General features: G+C 42.6%; 1 protein-coding gene across 3 annotated transcripts in view; it reads left to right on the top strand.

Annotated features, from left to right (window-relative positions):
• The first annotated feature begins 10,929 nt into the window (after positions 1–10,929).
• The window catches only part of ARHGEF9 (Cdc42 guanine nucleotide exchange factor 9), a 230,413-nt gene continuing 222,858 nt past the window's right edge, over positions 10,930–18,484 (top strand). Inside the window, exon 1 of one of the 3 annotated variants that reach the window (XM_057538869.1) lies at positions 10,930–10,982. In XM_057538869.1, the coding sequence (XP_057394852.1) occupies positions 10,953–10,982 (30 nt within the window). In that variant the 5' untranslated portion in view covers positions 10,930–10,952. The remainder of the gene's footprint in view (positions 10,983–18,484) is intronic. The other 2 variants (XM_057538863.1, XM_057538870.1) reach the window with 2 other exon arrangements.

Genomic DNA, 18,484 nt, shown 5'->3' with positions numbered 1-18,484 from the left:
GCTAAGACTTAAACAAGCAGAAGTAGGGGAAAGATTTCTCAGACGATATATTTTTTTAAAAGCATGTGAGCTGGAAAATGTAGATATGTAGAGAGACTAAAGAGTATTTAGAAGAAGATTTAGGGCCAAGTTATAGAGAACTGTTAATATCTTGCTAAATAGTTTGAACTTCATCTTAAAAATGTTTCATCAGAGGAGGATCAAGTAATGCTTTAGGGTTCTAACTCTGGCAGCAGTGTGAGAATGGTTTGGAAGGCAGCAAAAATGGAGATATGTTGGCACTTAGGCAGCTGATATGATGGTCAGGAGAGAAATAAATGAAGGCCTGACCTGAAGCAGCTGTTATAAGTATGGGAAGGAGGGGATACAGAGGAAGTGCCATAGGGGCAGAGGCAACAGGACTTGGCAACTAATTATATGTATGTATGTAGAGGTGATGCCTTCTCTCTTCCTTCCTGGTTTGCCCTTCACCCCAGGGCTTCCACAGAAGCCTGATGAACTCTGTGAATCCACCCATACCAGAAAGAGGAAACATGGGTATGGGTGGGTGGCTCCTGCTGGGTAACAGGTGAGGAAAAGAGACAGTTCATCATAGGCAAGCCAGGAGGCCAGGCTGGATGGAGTCACCTCATCGTGTTGCCATAGCATTTCAGAAGATCATAGAATTTTAGAGCCAGAAAGGGACCTTAGGATCCTGCTGTGAGGATGTCCTGCTGTGAAGAGGACCCAGATGAGGATGGAGTCTAGCAAGGAAGGAGACTTTAGGAAAAGTCTTAACCTTGATCTTTTAAGCTCACCTCTTTCCCCTTCCTCCTCGTTTTCTTTCTCCCCCTCCTCCTCCTCCCTCTTCTTCTTCCCCTTTTCTCCTTCCTCCTCATCCACCACTGCTTCCTCCTCTTCCTTCTTTACCCTTCTTGTTCTCCCTCCATCACTTCCTCCTTTTACCTCTCCTCTTCATTCTCTTCCTTTCCTACTTATCCTCTTCATCTTCCTCCTCTTCTTTTTCTCCTCCTATTTCTCCCTCCTTTTCTTCTCCCCCTGACCCTCCTCAGCACCTTCACTAACAAAACAAGTTTCCCTTGGAGTTCAGGAGACAGAACTTGGAACCTGAGAGGTGACTCAAGTCATCCAGGTTGATGGGGGTGGGGGAGCAGGTCCTATTGAAGGAACCTTACCTTCCATTAAATGGACACCTTGCTGTCTTTCTTTATAATGCTTTTCCTGGTGAAGCACTCCTCTGGCTGGAAGAGTCTCTTCTTGTCCTTTTATCACCCCCGTGGAGAATGGTTTAGCAGGCCTGTTGAAGAGAACGTTTAGTAGTTTCCTCAAAGAAGCTCTCAGTGGGAACTGGGGCTGGAGGCCATGGCTCTTGCTTCTTTGCTCTTTCTATTGGCCTCTCACTTCTATAAGTGTGGTCCATGGGCCAGCAGTATCTGTATCACCTAGTAGTCTGTTAGAAATGCAGAACCTCATGTCACACCCCAGACCTAACTGAAACAGAATATTCATTTAGAACATCCATGAATATTAAAATTTGAAAAGCACTGCTCTGCATGGACTACATCCCTCCACAGACACAGCCATTCCTACAGCATACCAATATGAATTTGCTGGAACTATGGAGAGGTAGAGAAGTTAAAAGTCAGAGAGCTCTAGAGGGCAGGCCTCTGAAGGACCCTCTCTAAGCTCTATAAAAGCACAGGTCAAAAAGCATTAAGAGACTCTAACAACACCATTTGACAGATGAAAAGACTGAGTGGCTTGCCCAAGGTCACACAGTAACTCAGCACTCATCCGACTCCCAGTCCAGTGCTTTTTTCATCTTGGCTCACTGACTTCTTTGCATGGTTCTCTAACACAGCCTTCCACGGATGGAAGAGTCATTCTACAGCATTTCTGGCAGGTACTCTTCCAGACTCTACTTGTATGCCTTCAATCATTGGAAGTTCATCACTTCATAAGTTTGGACATTAACATGTGAGTTTGGCTTGGCAGAGAATCTTTGAGCAGATACATATTGTTCATGAGCTTTGCAAGGTCCTGAATCCACCCAAGTTGTTTAAGAAATACCTCTGTTCAGATGGGGATTAATTCTACTCATCCAATTGTAACTCCTCATGCAGTTATTTCAGTTCCTGCCTTTGTACTAAAAATGACTAGTGGACTGGAAAGCAAATTCCTTAGATAAATAGGAAGTTGTTTGAGGCTGAAAGGCATGGCATGGGAGAAAGAGAAGAGGGAGACAAAGAGGAAAGAGGTGAGTGCTAGGAAAAGGCAATGGATGAGATGAACTTGAAGTCACTTCATTTATCCAAATTTGAGAGTAAAGAGCCCATGGAGAGCTTAGAGGAGGAGAGTAACTAATGGGTCTTTACCACAGAGGAAGGAACAGGCTTTTCATCTGGCTGGTCCCTGTGATCAAGCTAAAGTGGCCTTGGGGAAAGGCAGTTGGGCCAAGTACTCTAACATTCCAGGGTGATGCTTTTTGTAGCAACTCATTGAACCCTGTCCCTGGGCTCTGCCTGTTGAGACCTGAAGAAAGGCAAGTGTGGCCACTTCCTTCCCGCTCTTCCCTGGGCTGCTTGAAGCTACTTTAAGAGCTTACTTCAAGTGTCTCTGGGATCCACTGGGTCTCTTCACTGGCTCAGGTCTGCAAGGTCAGGGAGCTGCTTTGGGGAACTTAAGGATGAGGAATTACATTCCTAGGTAAGTGACTGTCTTATATGACGTTCCCACAGAAGAAATGGGAGTCCACATGTTCAGCAAACCTTCTTCCCCAAATCAGGAACCCTACCTGTTCTCAACATCTCTGACTATTAATTATGCATCCAAATACAGATGAAGATGTTTCCTATCCTTTTTTTTAGCAAGGAAAATTACCTCAATGACTCCAACATAGTGACAGGAGTTTGGTCTAGAGCTGGTCTTTCCACACTTTAATGTGCATGTGAATCACTACGAATTTTGTAAAAATGCTGGTGCTAAGTCAGTAGGTCTGGGGTAGACCTGGGATTCTGCATTTCTAATAAGCTCCTAGGTGATGCTGATGCCACTGGTCTGAGGTCCACATTTTGAGTGGTATCAAGGGTATAGACGAGCTTAAAAATTTATCCAGTTTGATTTTTCTTCTCAAAGTCTAGGCCAGATTATATTTGGGTATATACCTATATACACCTTTCCTATTGCACTAACATCTTGCTTTAAATTCTTCCCTGTGCTAGCTTATTTGGCATGACATCTATCATGTTTATCATTTCTTCCTCTCCTGACTTCACAACTCTCAGCTCCTTGGAAGCACAAGCCATCTGCCTCTGCTACTGACTGTCCCTTCCTTTTTACTTTCATCTCTTGATATTCTGGCCCTGCCTGCTTCTCTGACATCATCTCTCACCACTGTCTTATGCTTCACTACATTCTGCCATGCTGACCTTTTTCTGCCCCTCACATATATCAGTCTCATTTCCAATTCTGGGCCTTTGCTTTTGTTGTCCCTTCCTGTTTGGAATGCTCTTCCCCCAGATCTTCGCATGGCTGGTTTCTTCTCATCATTCTGGTGTCAACTCAGATGTCATCTCCTCAGAAAGGCCTTTCTTGGCCACCTAGCTAAAACAGTGTCCTCCTTCCTCAGTTACCTTCTATTATATCACCCTGTTTATTACTTTCATAATAACTATTCAGTACCTAATATTACTTTATTGTTTGGGGGGTTCAACGTCTAAATATCTCCATTATAATATAAGCTTCTTGAGAATAGAGACCCAGTTTGTGTTGTTAACTGCTGCATCCCCAGTATCTAGAACAGAACTTGCCACATAATATGTTCTTTAAGCATAATTCTTGGCTGACAGAGTGTCTTTCTGGACATTCCTCCTCACTCATTGAAGACTTTAGCTCCTGAACCATCACTTGTCTTCATCGTTCTCTGGTCTGTCTAACCTCAACATTCCTGTAGATGACCTACTCAAGCCTGGCCTCACTTTCACCCCACCTCAGTCAGAAAACTCCTGTGATAACATCCTGCATCTTGTTATAGCAAGTAACTAAATGAATTGCCTCCAGAATCTCAATTTCAGGCATCTCCCTTCTGATCACTGTCCTGTTATTCCAGCTCACTTACTCTGGGGCCTCTACTCCAGCAATTCTTCCACATCATCAAGATCTCCAATTCACTGACCCCACCATCCCATTAACCTTACCCCATACTCATCACCCCTTCTCATGTCCTCTTTTCCCCTTCTGTCCAGCTTAGATTCCCTGGTCCATTGTTGTGACCACTCCCTTGAAAATACTTTCAACATTATTTCCCATTTCTTTTCCCATTGTGTGTTCCTGGAAAATCTACCCCAGATTTCACCCAACCAGCTATCTTTTCTATACCTGTGCTTGAGCAGCAAAATAGACTGAGTAAAAGTCCCACAGTTGAGCTGATTGACTTTGCTTTACCACAAGCCTCAATTGGGCACTCAACACTTCCTGAAAACTCTACTACATGTCCCTAATATGTTTACTTTTTCACTTTCTTGTCTTAGAGAGAGTGGCTTTCAACTTTAGTTGCATATTAGAATCATCTAGGGATCTTATAAAAATACTGATGCCCAGGATATACCTCATTTCAATTAAGTCATAATCCCTGAAGGTGAGATCTAGATAGCAGTGTTTTTTAAAGCTCCCCCTGTGATTCCAGTGTGTAGCCAATGTTGAGAACCATTGCTCTTAGAGGACTATTTCATAGTTGCTTCTCTCTCCTATAACTTCCAATGATTCCTCCTTCCATACCCCTCTCTCAGATTCATATCTTCTCTTCATTCACCAAATATACAGGCCCAGCAGCACCTGCACCGTTGCCCATTTTCTTTGTCTTCCTTCTTTTTAGAGTACAGGAAGTGGCTCTGTTCCTATCAAGAGAAAGTATCATCTCTTATGCTCTGGATCCTTCCCTATCACCTTCTCGAAGACTTTGCTCCTGCAAGTAACCCTTCTGCTGCACCTGTGCTTCTCAGACTTTAACGTACATGCAAATAACCTGGGGATCTAGTTAAATGCAGGTTATGATTCAGTTGCTCTGAGTTGGGGCCTGAGGTTCTGTGTTTGTAACGTGTCCAGGTGATGATAATGCTGTTGGTCTGTGGACCATGCTTCAAGTAGCAAGGTCCTATATTATCAGCCTTTCCTTCTCATTCCCATCATAATATAAGCATGCTCTTAAACTCTTGTTTAAATTGAAAAAAAAGAACAACTTCCTTGACCTCATATACCTGTCCAAATGTTCCCTATTTCTTATTCCCTTCAGAGCAATATTTTTCAAAGAGTTATCTATACTCTTTTCCACTTCTTTACCTTCATTAACTCTTTTTTCCTTCGTTCACTCCTCAACTCACTCCAGTATGACTTCTGTTACCCTCATGTTAATGAAACTACTCTTGTCAAGGCCAATGACTGTGACTATGTTACCAATACAATGGTCATATCTCTATCATCATCCATTCAACTTAGTGTCATTTCTCAAAACTTTTTTCACCTGAATGAGATTTCTTCTGGTTTTCTTTCTACCTTACTGACCACTACTTCTCAGTCTCCATTTTTGACTCCTCCCTCTCTACTCAACTTTAGTCTAATTGTCGGAGAGCCTCAAGACTCGGTCCAGGACCCTTTTCTACCTACACTCTCTCTCTAGATATCTCATCCCATCTACATGAGGATGACTCCAAAATGTATATCTCCTGATAGATCTTCACTCCTGAGCTCTAGGCTTGTGTATCCAATTGTCTTTCTGACATCTCCTCTAATAATATGACTAAAGTACAGCTCACACTTACTACATCCAGAATAGAAGTCTTGATTTCCTTCCCTCCTCAAATCTGTGCTTCTTCCAGTCTTCTCACATCAGCAAATGGTACTACCATCTACCCAATTGTTCAAGCCAAAAAACTAGAGTCATCCTTAATTCCTCCTTCCTTTCCCTCACACTCTACATACAACACATCACCAAGTTCTGTTGTTTCTACCTCTAAAATATATCTCAAATATTTTTACCTCTGTTCATCATCTTCACAGCCTTTCCATCCCAAGTTATATCATTTCTCTCCTGGATGACTACAACAGCTTCAACCTCTTGTCCCTCTTTCAATTTGTTTATCATATAACAACCTGAGTGCTCTTTTACAAATGTAAATCAGACCAACTCATTCTCTTGCTTAAAACCCCTCAACTCCCTCTGCTCTCTCCCTGTTGTTCTCAAAATAAAATACAAACACTCTACTATAATTTTCAAGGCTTTATATGACATGTTTCTACCAAATATGTCTCCTACAACTCTTCTACCTTCTCTCTACCATTTCAGCCTCACTGGGTTTCCAATTCCTGGGACACTCTAAGCCTATTCAATCCTTCGGACTTTTGGACTTTCTGTTTTCTGTGCCTGGAATACTTCCCCACTACCTCTTTACATGGTTGGCTCACTTTAAGCCTATAGGCCTCAACTTTAATGTCATCTCCTTGAAGAGGCCTTCTTTATCTAAATTCTCCCTTCCCCCACAGTTACTCTCTATTCTTTCACTTTCTTTCTTTCATAGCATTTATCAACATCTGTATTAGCATATTTATTTACCTCATTTACTTGTTTATTGGATAGAAGTGAAAGCATGGATGGTGTCTGTCTTGTTCGTTATTATATAATCAGTGCTTAACACACTATGCCTGGCACATAGTACACACACGTTTATTGAATTTACAAATGAGTAAATAAGAATACGTAGTGATATATGTACCTAATATCATTTTGTCAAGATAACATAGGTTATAATGTGGATATTAGCATTAGGCTCTCAATACTAGCATTATAGTAGTTGTATACTTTTAATTTTTATCCTTTTTCACTGCTGCATTCCACTCACTCAAGAATCAAAGGTCTGAGTCTCATTCCAGCTCAGCCGCTAAATTACTCTGTGACTCTGGGAATCCCATTTACTCCTGGGGGCTATATGTTATTGTCTGTAAAATGAGAATGTTGAAGGAGATAATCTTGAAGATCTTTGCCAACTTTGATATCCATTGATAAGTGATTGTTTAACATTATTAGGTAAATGACAATTAATGTGTTCATTAAATAATTGGGAAACCTGAGATACAGAGAAACTGGGCCCTTGCCCCAGGTTACCCAACTGTAGTGAATTCAGTTTTTTACTCAACTCTGCCCAAAGCCACAGCCACAGCAGGTGGAGACCAGCTTGGGTTGGTGCCTCTGCCCTCAGAAGCCTGCTTCTGGGCTCCTTGAATCACAATGGACTCAAATAAAGAGAATGTACTAGGCTGGAGACATACCTAAGATTGTCTCTCTCCTCATGCTGCTCATGGCTGAAAAGAGGACAGCATTTGGCACTTGTCCACTGAGAGCTGATGCCAGGCTAAATACCAATTAGGCTTCTGAGAGATGACAGGGTTTCAAGGGAGAGGTCTGGGGCACAGAGATTGTGGAAACTCTTTTTCCATATTTCTATTAACCTGTTCTGAATGCTTACTGGTTGCTAGGCCTTGTGCTAAGTGCTTTCTTTCCATGGACAAATTTATCAAATCTTCAAAACAATCTTGTGAAGTAGACAATATTATTACCCCTATTTCACAGATAAGAAAACTATCAAGATGCAGAACATTACATACCTGCCTGAGTAAGTACCAAAGTCAATAAAATTCAAGCAGTTCTGGCCCCAGATCTTATACTCTTACCTTCTACATTATAACACCTCTAACTGCTTATATGTTTTAGGCAAATAGGTACTCCAGACATAATGGATTCAATAGTGTCTATGCCTATGCGATCAACATCTGTTCTTCTACAAGAGTCTCTAGGCACATACATTAACACTGGAATGTTTGCCCTCAGATCCATTCTCCATTCTTCTCCTGCAAACTAAATTTTTTATGCTCCCTTGTTGTCTCACTTATTTTGTCCAATGGGAGACACCTGTGGGAGATTAGTGGGCAGGAGGAGGGAAGAAGCCAGGGTGTTTCCTTCACCTCCGGCTTCAGAGAGGTATATTCTGGAAGTGGCTGCTTCTCCTCAATGACTCCAGCTTCTGTTGGACAGTTCCTCCAATCATGGCATCTGCACCATCAGGCCACCCACCCCATGCTTTTAGCTTCAATTTAGCACCAGTTTCTCGGTTCTGGCAACATTACCTTTTCCCATTAACCATCTAGCTCTAGGAGTGGTAGCAGTTTTCTGTGGTTGCTAAATGCTGGCTTGCCTCACCATCCCCTATTTGGCTTCTTTGTTTTGACAATGTGTTATGTTCCCTGTATTAAATGCTCTCTCTTTAAAAGATCTAGAGTGGCTTCTGTTTTCCTGACTGGATCATGATTGATATAGACAACTTCTATAATCCCAGGGCTTCTCACTATCACATAAATTGGTTTATATCCCTCAGAGCATATATCACAACCTTTAATTATCTTGTTTGTATACTTATTTTTTGTTTATTTCTTCTCCACTTTAAGTACATTTTAAAGTCCATGAGAAACTTTGTCTTGTATCTTGAGTAGCTATTCCAATGCCTGGCACATAGGACCTCAATAATATTGTTTCATGAATGTATCCATTAAAAGACAATCCAGGTTTTATTGGATATCACCTATGTGCCAGTCACTGTTGTAGGAGATAGCAAGGTTAGTAATTCATTGCCCCCAGTTTTAAAAAAAACAACTTATATTTCCACTTAAGTGACAATAAATAGAAAAGTGTATACATGACCAATGTATTAATTTGTCAGGGCTGCCATAACAAAGTACCACAGACTGGGTGGCTTAAACAACATAAATTTATTTTCTCACAACTCTGAAGGCTAGAAAGTCCAAGATCAAGGTGGTCTCTTCCGAGGCCTCTTTCCTTGTCTTGTAAATGGCTGTCTTCTCCTTTGTCTTCACATGGTCTTCCCTCTATACCAACCTGTGTCCAAATTTTCTCTTCATATAAGGACACCAGACATATTGGATTAGAGCCTACCTTAATGACCTTATTTTTACTTAATTACCTCTTTAAAGACCATGTCTCCAAATATAGTCACATTCTGAGGCATTGGGGTTTGGACTTCAACATACAAATTTGGGAGGGGGCACAATTCAGCCTATAACAACAAGTAAAAGATCATTTTCAGTTGAGAAAGCTAAATGGTGGTGCTACAGAAGTTAGATGAAAGATGATAAAATCAGGTTTTAGAGTATTCCAGGAAAGCTTTCTAGAGGCTGTGTGCTTAGTGCCAGGTCTTAAAGAGATCTCAAAGAGTCATGACAGCTTGAATGGGCTGGTTGGCAGGGGAGGCGCATCCAAGAGGCTCAGTGTGAATGAAGGCCCCAAGGTGAGAAAGTGAGGAGACACTGTAGAATTTCTGATTACTGAACCATCAGACTTGGGAGGAAGTTGAAAGGTCACCCAGGCTAAGTTCCCATTTGATTCAGAAATCCCTTGCCAAAGGACAATTCACCTTCTGCTTATACCCCTCCCAGGACAGGGTGCTCATTAAGGCAGCTGCTTTGATATTTGGCCAGCTGTTTCGCCAAAACAATGGCTTGGATGAAGAGGGGAGAGTTTGCTAGGAAGTAGAGGACAATAAGGTAGTGTGTGGGGCCAGTGATATCTTCATACCATTCACCTTCAGGCACTTCTTTCTGATGTCATATTTTAATTCCTTCTTGCTGTAGCTGCAACCTCTGTTTTTGTAATCCCTTTCTTGCCTGAACTTCCCTGTGGGTCAGGAGCATTGGATTCTTGTCCTGTTTGGTTGTGCTACCATGGGCAAATATCTTTCAGTCTCAGGGCTTCAATGTTCATGTCTGTAATAGGGGACTAATTAATTAACACTCCCTGTCATGTCTTCCTCACAAGGTTATTGTAAGACTATATGCAATGATAATGGGTGTGAATGTGACCAACAGTATCAACTCCCAGCAGACACAAAGAGGCCAGCCTGGGTTGAATTGCCCAGAGTTAGAGGCATCATGAAGAGGTGGGTGGTTTCTCCGTTTGCCTGTTTTGCTGATGTTCATTTGACTTATTCTCAGCAAAATAAGCAAGTGGAAAATTCATTCATCAACAAGCTACCTTTTATATTCCTGAGGGTGTGAGGAAGAATCCTGAGGGTGTGTGTGTGTGTGTGTGTGTGTGTGTGTGTGTGTATGAATGATAGCAAAAAGAAGCCTGGAAAGCAGCAGAGGGTAAAGTTGAGACTTTATCTTTTTTATGTGACCTTAGATAGGTCTCCTCCATCATTTATTTATTTATTTATCTGTAAGATGGAGATACTAATGCCTGCCTCCACAAGGTTGTTCTGAGAAGTGAAAGTGATAATGAGGATGAAATCCCCAAGAGAGTAGCACTAGGAGAGAAGACCCCAGGGGACTATGTAGAGGGAGTGCTGGAGGGAGGGAAGCGGGAGAGTGCTGGCATAGCTCCACTGGGGCAGGATCTTATTATTTAAAAGGCTGGCCCAACACCTCTGGCAACTTTGGAAAGGACTTTTGCTGACTCGACACAATTGGGGAGCCCCACAATAAACAGCATCTAACTCCAGCGCAGCCGGAGGCAGGCAGAGGTGGCAGCTGCCTTCTCCTGGGCGGAGGTTATTCACCCACATCCTCTCCCTGCACCCCACCTCCCAGATCTCAAGCCTCAGCAGGGGACAAAGGCAGTCGGTGGGGAACCCCCCTCCCACGTTTCCCCAGGCCAAGCACCTCGGGAGCTGCGGGGCAGAAAGGCAGAGCCTGCCGGCAGGGATGGAACAACCTGAATGAAGGCGAGGTCCGCAGCGGAGGGGATTAGGCTGTAGGGCTGTGAAGGAGGCAGGAGGCGAGGGGGAGGGGGCGCTGGGGCTTTCGCTTGCTGCAGCCCTGCCAGCCCAGCCAGCCCGAGACAACCCGCGCCAGCCACCGGGGCCTTGGAGAAGCCGGACTTCATTAGCACCATGCAGTGGATAAGGGGTGGATCGGGAATGGTGAGTGCACATAACCGCAGCTTCCCCAGCTTGAGCTTCAGTCCCCTAGCCCCACCCCCAGCTCCTTCACCAGCCGCCAGGCAGTGAGCCCCCTAGTCTCTGCCCACTGCCCTCTCCGCTGTCCTTGAGATACCAGCAAGCTTGCTGTGGCCATTTTAGGAGCCCTTGCTTGCCTGCCTGCGAGGAAAGCCCCCTCCCTTCTCCGTCCCCGTTCTTACCACCCCCGAGTGGGGGGTCACCTGGAAGACCGGAGAGGCAAGGGGGCTGGTAGAGGGGCTCTCTGGGAGCAGTTAGTCTCGCAGGAGGGTGGGGGGATTGGGGGGTATGGCACGGGGTTGGGAGGGAGGGGGTAGTCACAAAGCCTGGGATTGTGGAGGGGGCAGTATGGGAGATCTGCGTGTATCCCCTTCCTGGGACGAGCCAGAGAGCCATTCTCAGGGAAGCTGCTTGGGGGAGTCCTGAAGCCCTTCCTTGCCTGGGCTGGGGTCACCCTGTCCACACTTGGGGCTTTGTCAAGGAGAGACAGCTACAGAAACTGCCATCCTGGAAATGGATCTGGGCCCCATTCAGTTAGGAGAGCTCTCCCCCCCCACCCCCATCCAAGGAGTGTGTGCTTGTGTGTGTGTTTAGTATCATCCTCCAACAGTTCATTGTATGCCATGATGCTCCGTTCTCCACCTGGAGACCTTGGAATGACTTCCTTTGCAGAGAGGAAGTGGTGGCTGCATCTTGATGCCTCTCTGACTCAGCCAGGGGTAGCTCAAGTCTGGTCAGGGACTCTGGGGCATGGGAGGCCACCATGCCTTTGTCCTCAGCTGGGAGGCATGGGCAAGAGGGTCTTGGAGGGCAGTTGGGTTGGGTCAGCAGGCACTGATGGCAATGCCAGCCCACACTTCTGCACTGCCACCCATAACTTACAGCTGAAGGAAAGTAGCCTGAAGCTGTTGGGCAAAAATTGATCTTTAACTCCTTTTGTTGCTCCCGTTCTGGAAAGGAGGAGGGAATCTCGTGTGGGCTAAGACTGTATTCAGAGGAGTTGTCCTCTTCCCTTCCTTGCAGTTTCCTTAGACCTCTGTTTCAGTGGTTCTTGAAGTCATTCAGTTTGTATTTGCCAGGGCTTCAAGAGACTCTTCTCAGATCTCCCTCTTTCCCTGGGGTCCCATAAAGCTATTTAAAATGTTTGTAGGACCAGAAAACCATAGAGCAGGAAAAGACCTTTAAATCCTTGTTGTCCATCCAGGAAAGTTGAGACCCAGAGAGTGGGAGAGACTTGCCCAGGGCCACACAGCTCCATGAAAGCAAAACTGAGTCCAGCAAAGGAGTCTCCTGACTCTCTGTCACTGTCCCTCTCCACTGCTACACAGAATCATCAAATGGTGCTGATAAAGGCAGAAAGGAACAAAGAGTCATGATCTTGGTAAAGAACTTCCTTCATGATGAACTAATGCCATGAATTTTTCCTGAATAAAACCCATGATAGTCCTAGTATTTCTAGCAGCAGGGTCTAGGTGAGACCTCCTTCCTCTCCTAAATATATTGTAGTATAGGGGTCCACAGCCACCCACTGACAACAGATTAAGTTAATGGAGAAATCTGAAGTTTTGCCAATTGTGTGTGAGAAAGGAGAGAGTAACAGAAAACTTGTGGAGACTATGTAATTAAAGATTGATGGAGAAACCTCATAATATTTTTAGGAGACTGAAGTAGTGAATATTTTATGATGAAAGTGTTTATTTAACTATTTGCCAGAATTCAAGAGATGATAGGAGTAGTAAATTCTATTATAGCCTGGAAGGCAGGAAACTTCTAACCTTGGCCCTGCTGTTTAACAGGAGTGCTTTGAGCCTCAGTTTTCTCACCTATTAAATGAGGCTATTAATGATTACCAAAATTCCTTCCAGGTCTGAGATTCTCAGTTTCCTAGAAGTAAATGTTGGGTAAAATTTAACTAATGGTTCGTTATGAAAAAATAGGAGTATATATATAGCCACTGTTTTATAAAATGGCTAGTCAAAAGGTCATTGCTCCTTGTTCTTTCATTTGCAAAGCCCTTGAAATCCAGATTGAGCTCTTCATAACAGTGAGATTTCTTTGTTGAACATTTGACTACTGTAACTGATTGCAAGTGTCACATGTTACACAAAGGTCCTTGAACAGTAAAACATCAGTTGGCATTTTACAGAATAAACTCCATCTCAGTAGACAGTGTTAAAAAAAAACTGTGAGCTCACTTTTGATGGTAAATTGTTCAGTGTATTTATTCATAGCTTGTGTCTGCAATGGCAGTTTGTGCTGGGTTAGGCAGTATGCCTAGAGTGGAAAGAAAGCTGGTCTCAGAATCACAAGTCTGACATTGAGGGGCCTGGCTTTTACACTTCTCAGCTCTGAAACACTTGACAATTGTCAAACCTCTTCCATTCTCAGTATTCTCACCCATAAAATGGGGACAAAGTAACTTATCTCATAGGATCTACTGAGCTTATTAATTAATTCAACAAAAACCTAGAGTCTACTATGAATTGACACTGATCTAGGTGCTGGGGGCAGCAGTGAACAAAAAGAAATTCTCTGCTCTCATGGATCTTACATTCTGAGGGTCAAGGGAGCTCACTAAACAATTAAACAAATGACTACACAATATGTCAGGAGATGCTAAGCTCTAAGAAGAAAAAGAAAACCTGGTAAGAGAATAGAGAGAGATAGGGCTGGGATGATATATTAGATAAATCAGTCAGAGCCTCTCTGACTAAGGAACACTTGAGCAGAGATGTGAAGGAAGTGAAGGAACAAGGTCTGTGGGGATGTTTAGGTGAAGAGAGTGCTAGCCATAAGAAACAGCCAGAGAGAGAGAGCACAACTGGTTTGTTTAAGAAACACAAGGAGGCCAATGTCCTGGGGACATTTAATCTGAGTGAGATGGGTAGTTTTGAACAGATAGGGACATAATCTGACTTAATTTTTAAGAGGATAATAGATTGTAGTGGGGCAAAGGAAAGACCTGTGAGGAGGGTCTTAGAATAGTCCAGGCTAGAGGCGATGGTGGCTTGTACCAGGGTGATGATAATCTGTATGAAAGGGCTGTACTCAGCATTGTAGATGGTCTGTGTCTTTCTCCTTTCTGACCACCCATCCAAATCTCGAATGGCTGAGTGTGAAGCTAGAATGAACACAGAGTGGGTGGATGGGTGCAAGGGAATTTTGTGTCTATGTCAATGATCCAATGATCTGCTTTGGGCTCCTGGCCTCTAGTGAGGCTAATTGAGGGTTGATTCTGTGTGGATTGCCAATGAACCAGTCTCTTGCGTTCTGGGATTCTGGAGAATATTAAGTATATTATTAGTACTTTGAAGATATGATACACTTAACATATGTGACATCTGGAATGGCTCATTTTTAATACTCTCTCCTCTATGTGACAAAATTATTTTCAGTAATAATCATGTACTAATCAGTACTAATAATTATTTTATTGATTTGTTTTTTTTAATTTTCAAATAATTAACAATGAAAAAGAAGAATAAACTTCAATTTTAAAGATATTCAAATTCAGTAACATCTCATGTATGATCTAAAATGTGTACTTATTGAACAAAATTACTACACTTTACAGTTCGTATTGTCTTCTCTGCTTTATATTTTAAGCACAAATAAAAACTCCAATTGGTCACATAGATGACAGAATTGAAATAAATTACATTGTCTCTTTGACTTTACAATTGTTGTGCTATCATTGTTTACTTCAAATCTACTATTTAAATTCTGGAACATATAGTGCCAGAAGAATTTGCAGACATGAAATGCACCCAAAGCTTACCTTTCCAAAGTAAAATGAACTAAGGGAACACATGTAAAATCTGTGTGTATGTGGGAGGGTGGCAAGTGTATAACTGGAATCAGCTGAATCGACTCTGAATCAACTTCCATGTAGAGTACAATATTATTAAAGGATAAGTAATCAAAGGTACTAATTTGAAACTTTATGTATTGAATATATTACTAAAACTCAGTAATAACAACAATTGTTTAGAGCTTTGACCAACAAAAGATTTTTTTCAAGGAGGAGTATTTTGTTACTGGCATTATTTTAAATTGCTGGTGCATAGTGATAATAAAAGTACACTTTGACTTTTAGTCTTAAAAAAATTCTATAGCTAGTACACTCTTTCATTGCCTGCACTAAGGGTTTTCTACTCCTATTGCTCCACCCTTGGTATGGCACCACTTTGGAGAATATGGAATCTTGAACTAATTCCATGCCAAATTTCACGTTACCTATATAAAAGCCACAACATTTGAGTTGGTGGAAATCTCTGCATAAGTAAGATACAATGACAACTGGTAAGTTTAACGGTTGATTTAATTCTGGTATGAATGACAGAAATCTATTCACACTGGCTTAAAACACACAGGTTTTATTCTTTCACATAAAATAGGTCAGAATATAGGCATATCTGGGCCAATATGGTACCTTCAGAAAGTCTTTAGGGACTTCTCTGCTTCACCATCCTTAGCATTTGGCTTTTATTCTTGAGGTTGCTCCATGATCCAAGATGGGTGTTGAAGCTCCAGAACATTTATTAACACCCACATTCTAGGTAGCATGAAGGGAGGGTAAAAGACGAGGAAAAAGACTTGACCCTCCTTTTGAAAGAAGCCTTCCAGGAAGTCCTATTTAATACTTCTCCTTAAATCTAATTACTAGGAACTGAGTCACATGAATGCTCCCAGCTGCAAGGGAAACTTGGAACTGTAGTTATGTAAACTGGCTGGTTATGTGCACAGCTAACAATCAGGGGCAAGGTTTCTGATTCAAAGGAAGAAGGGGCCATTGGAAGACAACCTGCAGTTATTGTCACAGTTAATCCACATGTATGTGTGCCAGTGTAGAAATGCAGAAACTTAGGGCTTGAACTCAGCTTTGGACTATGAGCCACAGCCTGATAGATGTGGCCAATAGTAAAAATACTGCCATCAATCTGGTGAAGTATCAATCAAAACTTGATGTGCCCTAGTCTTCCTTTACTTCCCCCCAGTGACAGTCTTCTTGTGAGACCAAGTGGATGGTGATATCCTTCACAGAGATGGGGAATGCAAAACGAAGAGGAGCATTTATAGAGGGGAGATGACAAGTACAGTCTGAGCCAAGTTGAGTCTGAGATGTTTAAACAGCCTCAAATGGGAGATATCCAATAGGCCAGTTGGTGATCTAAATATTGAGCTAAGAGGAAGATTGGGAGGCATTGGTCACAGTTGAAGTTCTGACAGTAGATGAACTACCAAGTAGTTTAAAATGCTGATCAGCCTGGGAAAGTGAGGGGTTAGATCAGAATTTGAGCTTTTTCCTTTTTGTGGTAGTCTCCTACCCTTGAGCAGACCCAGTCCACTCTGTTATTTACTTTCTGGAATTTCCATGGCAACAGTATAATTTCAGGCTTTACTTTCTACAGTGCTCATGTTGCTTCTGGGCTGCCTCAGCTGTAATGTTCAAGCTGGATGACATTGGGTATAATTTAGCCCAACTCCTTAGATCAAGGGTCAGTAAACTATAGCCTGACAGCCAAATCCAGCCCACAAACTAAGAAAGGTTTTTACATTTCTAAATAGTTGGGAAAAATTGAAAGAAGGACAATATTTTGTGATACACTTATATGAAATTACATGGAAATTTATATGAAATTCAAGTTTCAGTGTCCATAAATAAAGTTTTATTAGAACACAGCCATGCTCATTATGCCTTCATGATACAAAGGCAGATTTGAGTAGTTGTGACAGAGACCATATGGCCTGCAAAGCCTAAAATACTTATTATTTAGCCCTTTACACAAAAGGTTTGCAGGTCCCCTGCCTTAGAGCCATAGGGTTACCATGGCAGTGCCTAAAGGGAGGGGGGCAGGGGCAGGCAGAAGTTCGGGTCTCCTACTTTTGATTTATCCAGAGCACCTGGGGTTTTGCTACATATGTTAGGTTGTTGCTTACGATTTTGGAAAAGGGTTTTGCTTTCTCTGTGTTCTCCCTACCTCCCACACAAAATGTTTTAATACCACTCATTTTATAGATTGTAAAAACTGAGTCTCAAATAGGGAGGGTGCCTTACCCAAGACCACAAAGTGAGTATAACTGGGAAAAGTATCCCCATATCCAACTATACTTCAATTAAAAATAAAAAAGAAAAGAAACACCCAGAATAATTTTTGACCAAATGTATGGGCACCCTGTGGCCCAGTCAAGTTGATACATAAAATTAACCATCACATAGTCTCACTCATCTTCCCAGTTTGCTGTGAGAGTCATATGTGTGAGTAGACAGGAAGGGGCTGTGTGAACTTTGTTGTTCTCTACCCATATGGGGAAGAATTATTATTCCTAACAGGACAGAGGGGATGTACACTTGGATGGGTAGAATATGATCTTTTCTACTGCCCTGAATTCAGCCCTCAGAAGATGAGACCCAACTTTACTCTTCTCTGAGTGCCAAGAGATCCAACAGGAATTTCATTCACAAGGAAATATCCCTCCCACCCCAGCCCAAGGCTTCCTGAATTCTCTGCTTGAGGAGGGACTGAAAAAGGCCCCCAAACAGCCCCATGACATGATGAGAGGAGCTTCTTCTTAGCCCATTGTTTTGAGAAGTTTGCTCATTGTGCTGTTTTTGGTGTGGGGGGGCGTTTTATGTGTGTGTGTGTTAGAATATGACTAGTTCTGCAAGTGATTAAACTGTTCAGTAATGGAAACTAGGCAGTGGGGGAAAATAAATGCATTTAGCTAGCTCTAAGAAGTCCTATTGCCATGAGGAAACATTTTGTCAAAGGGCCTGTGTGACATACCGGGGTAGTGACACTTAAGTTGAGTCAGCTATGTAGGGGAAAAATCCTAACAAATTTGGATTATAATAAAAAATAAAGGATGAGATAGTGAAGTTTGTGGGGAGTTTGAGAGAGGCAACAGGAATTGCATGTGCAAAGTCCTTAAGGTTGAGATAGTTTGGTATGCTTGAGGGATAGAAAGAAGGCCAGTATGGCTGGAGCACAGGCAGAAAAGGAGGCAAGTGGTATGATAGGAAGGCAGAAAGTCAGACAGGGACCAGCTCACACAGGACCTTGTAGGCCCAGGGAGCTTGCAGGCCCAGGGAAGGTGTGCATCAGCTATACTCAAAGGCAGTATAGTTCTGTGTTTAATAGCACACTCTCAACCAGACTGCATAGATTCAAATTCTGACTCTGCCACTTATTAGTTTAGTGACCTTGGATATGTTACCTAACCTTTCTGTGCCTCAGTTATGCCCTCTGAAAAATGGGGATAATAATGGTACTATCCATAGTGTTATTGTGAAGACTGAGTAATGCTCACAGTGTGCGTGATAGTGCTGGGCACTGACGAGTGCTATTTATTCTAAGTACAATAGGAAGCATTTGAAGCAGTAGAATGGTGTGATCTGCTTTATGATCTGAGAAGTTGACTTTTGCAGGCTATAGAGAATGGATTGAGGAGGGTGAAAATGGAGA

This window comes from Balaenoptera acutorostrata, chromosome X (assembly GCF_949987535.1).
Source record: "Balaenoptera acutorostrata chromosome X, mBalAcu1.1, whole genome shotgun sequence".
In the NCBI taxonomy this organism is placed as follows: domain Eukaryota; kingdom Metazoa; phylum Chordata; class Mammalia; order Artiodactyla; family Balaenopteridae; genus Balaenoptera; species Balaenoptera acutorostrata.
This window is presented reverse-complemented; position numbering and strand designations above follow the sequence as displayed.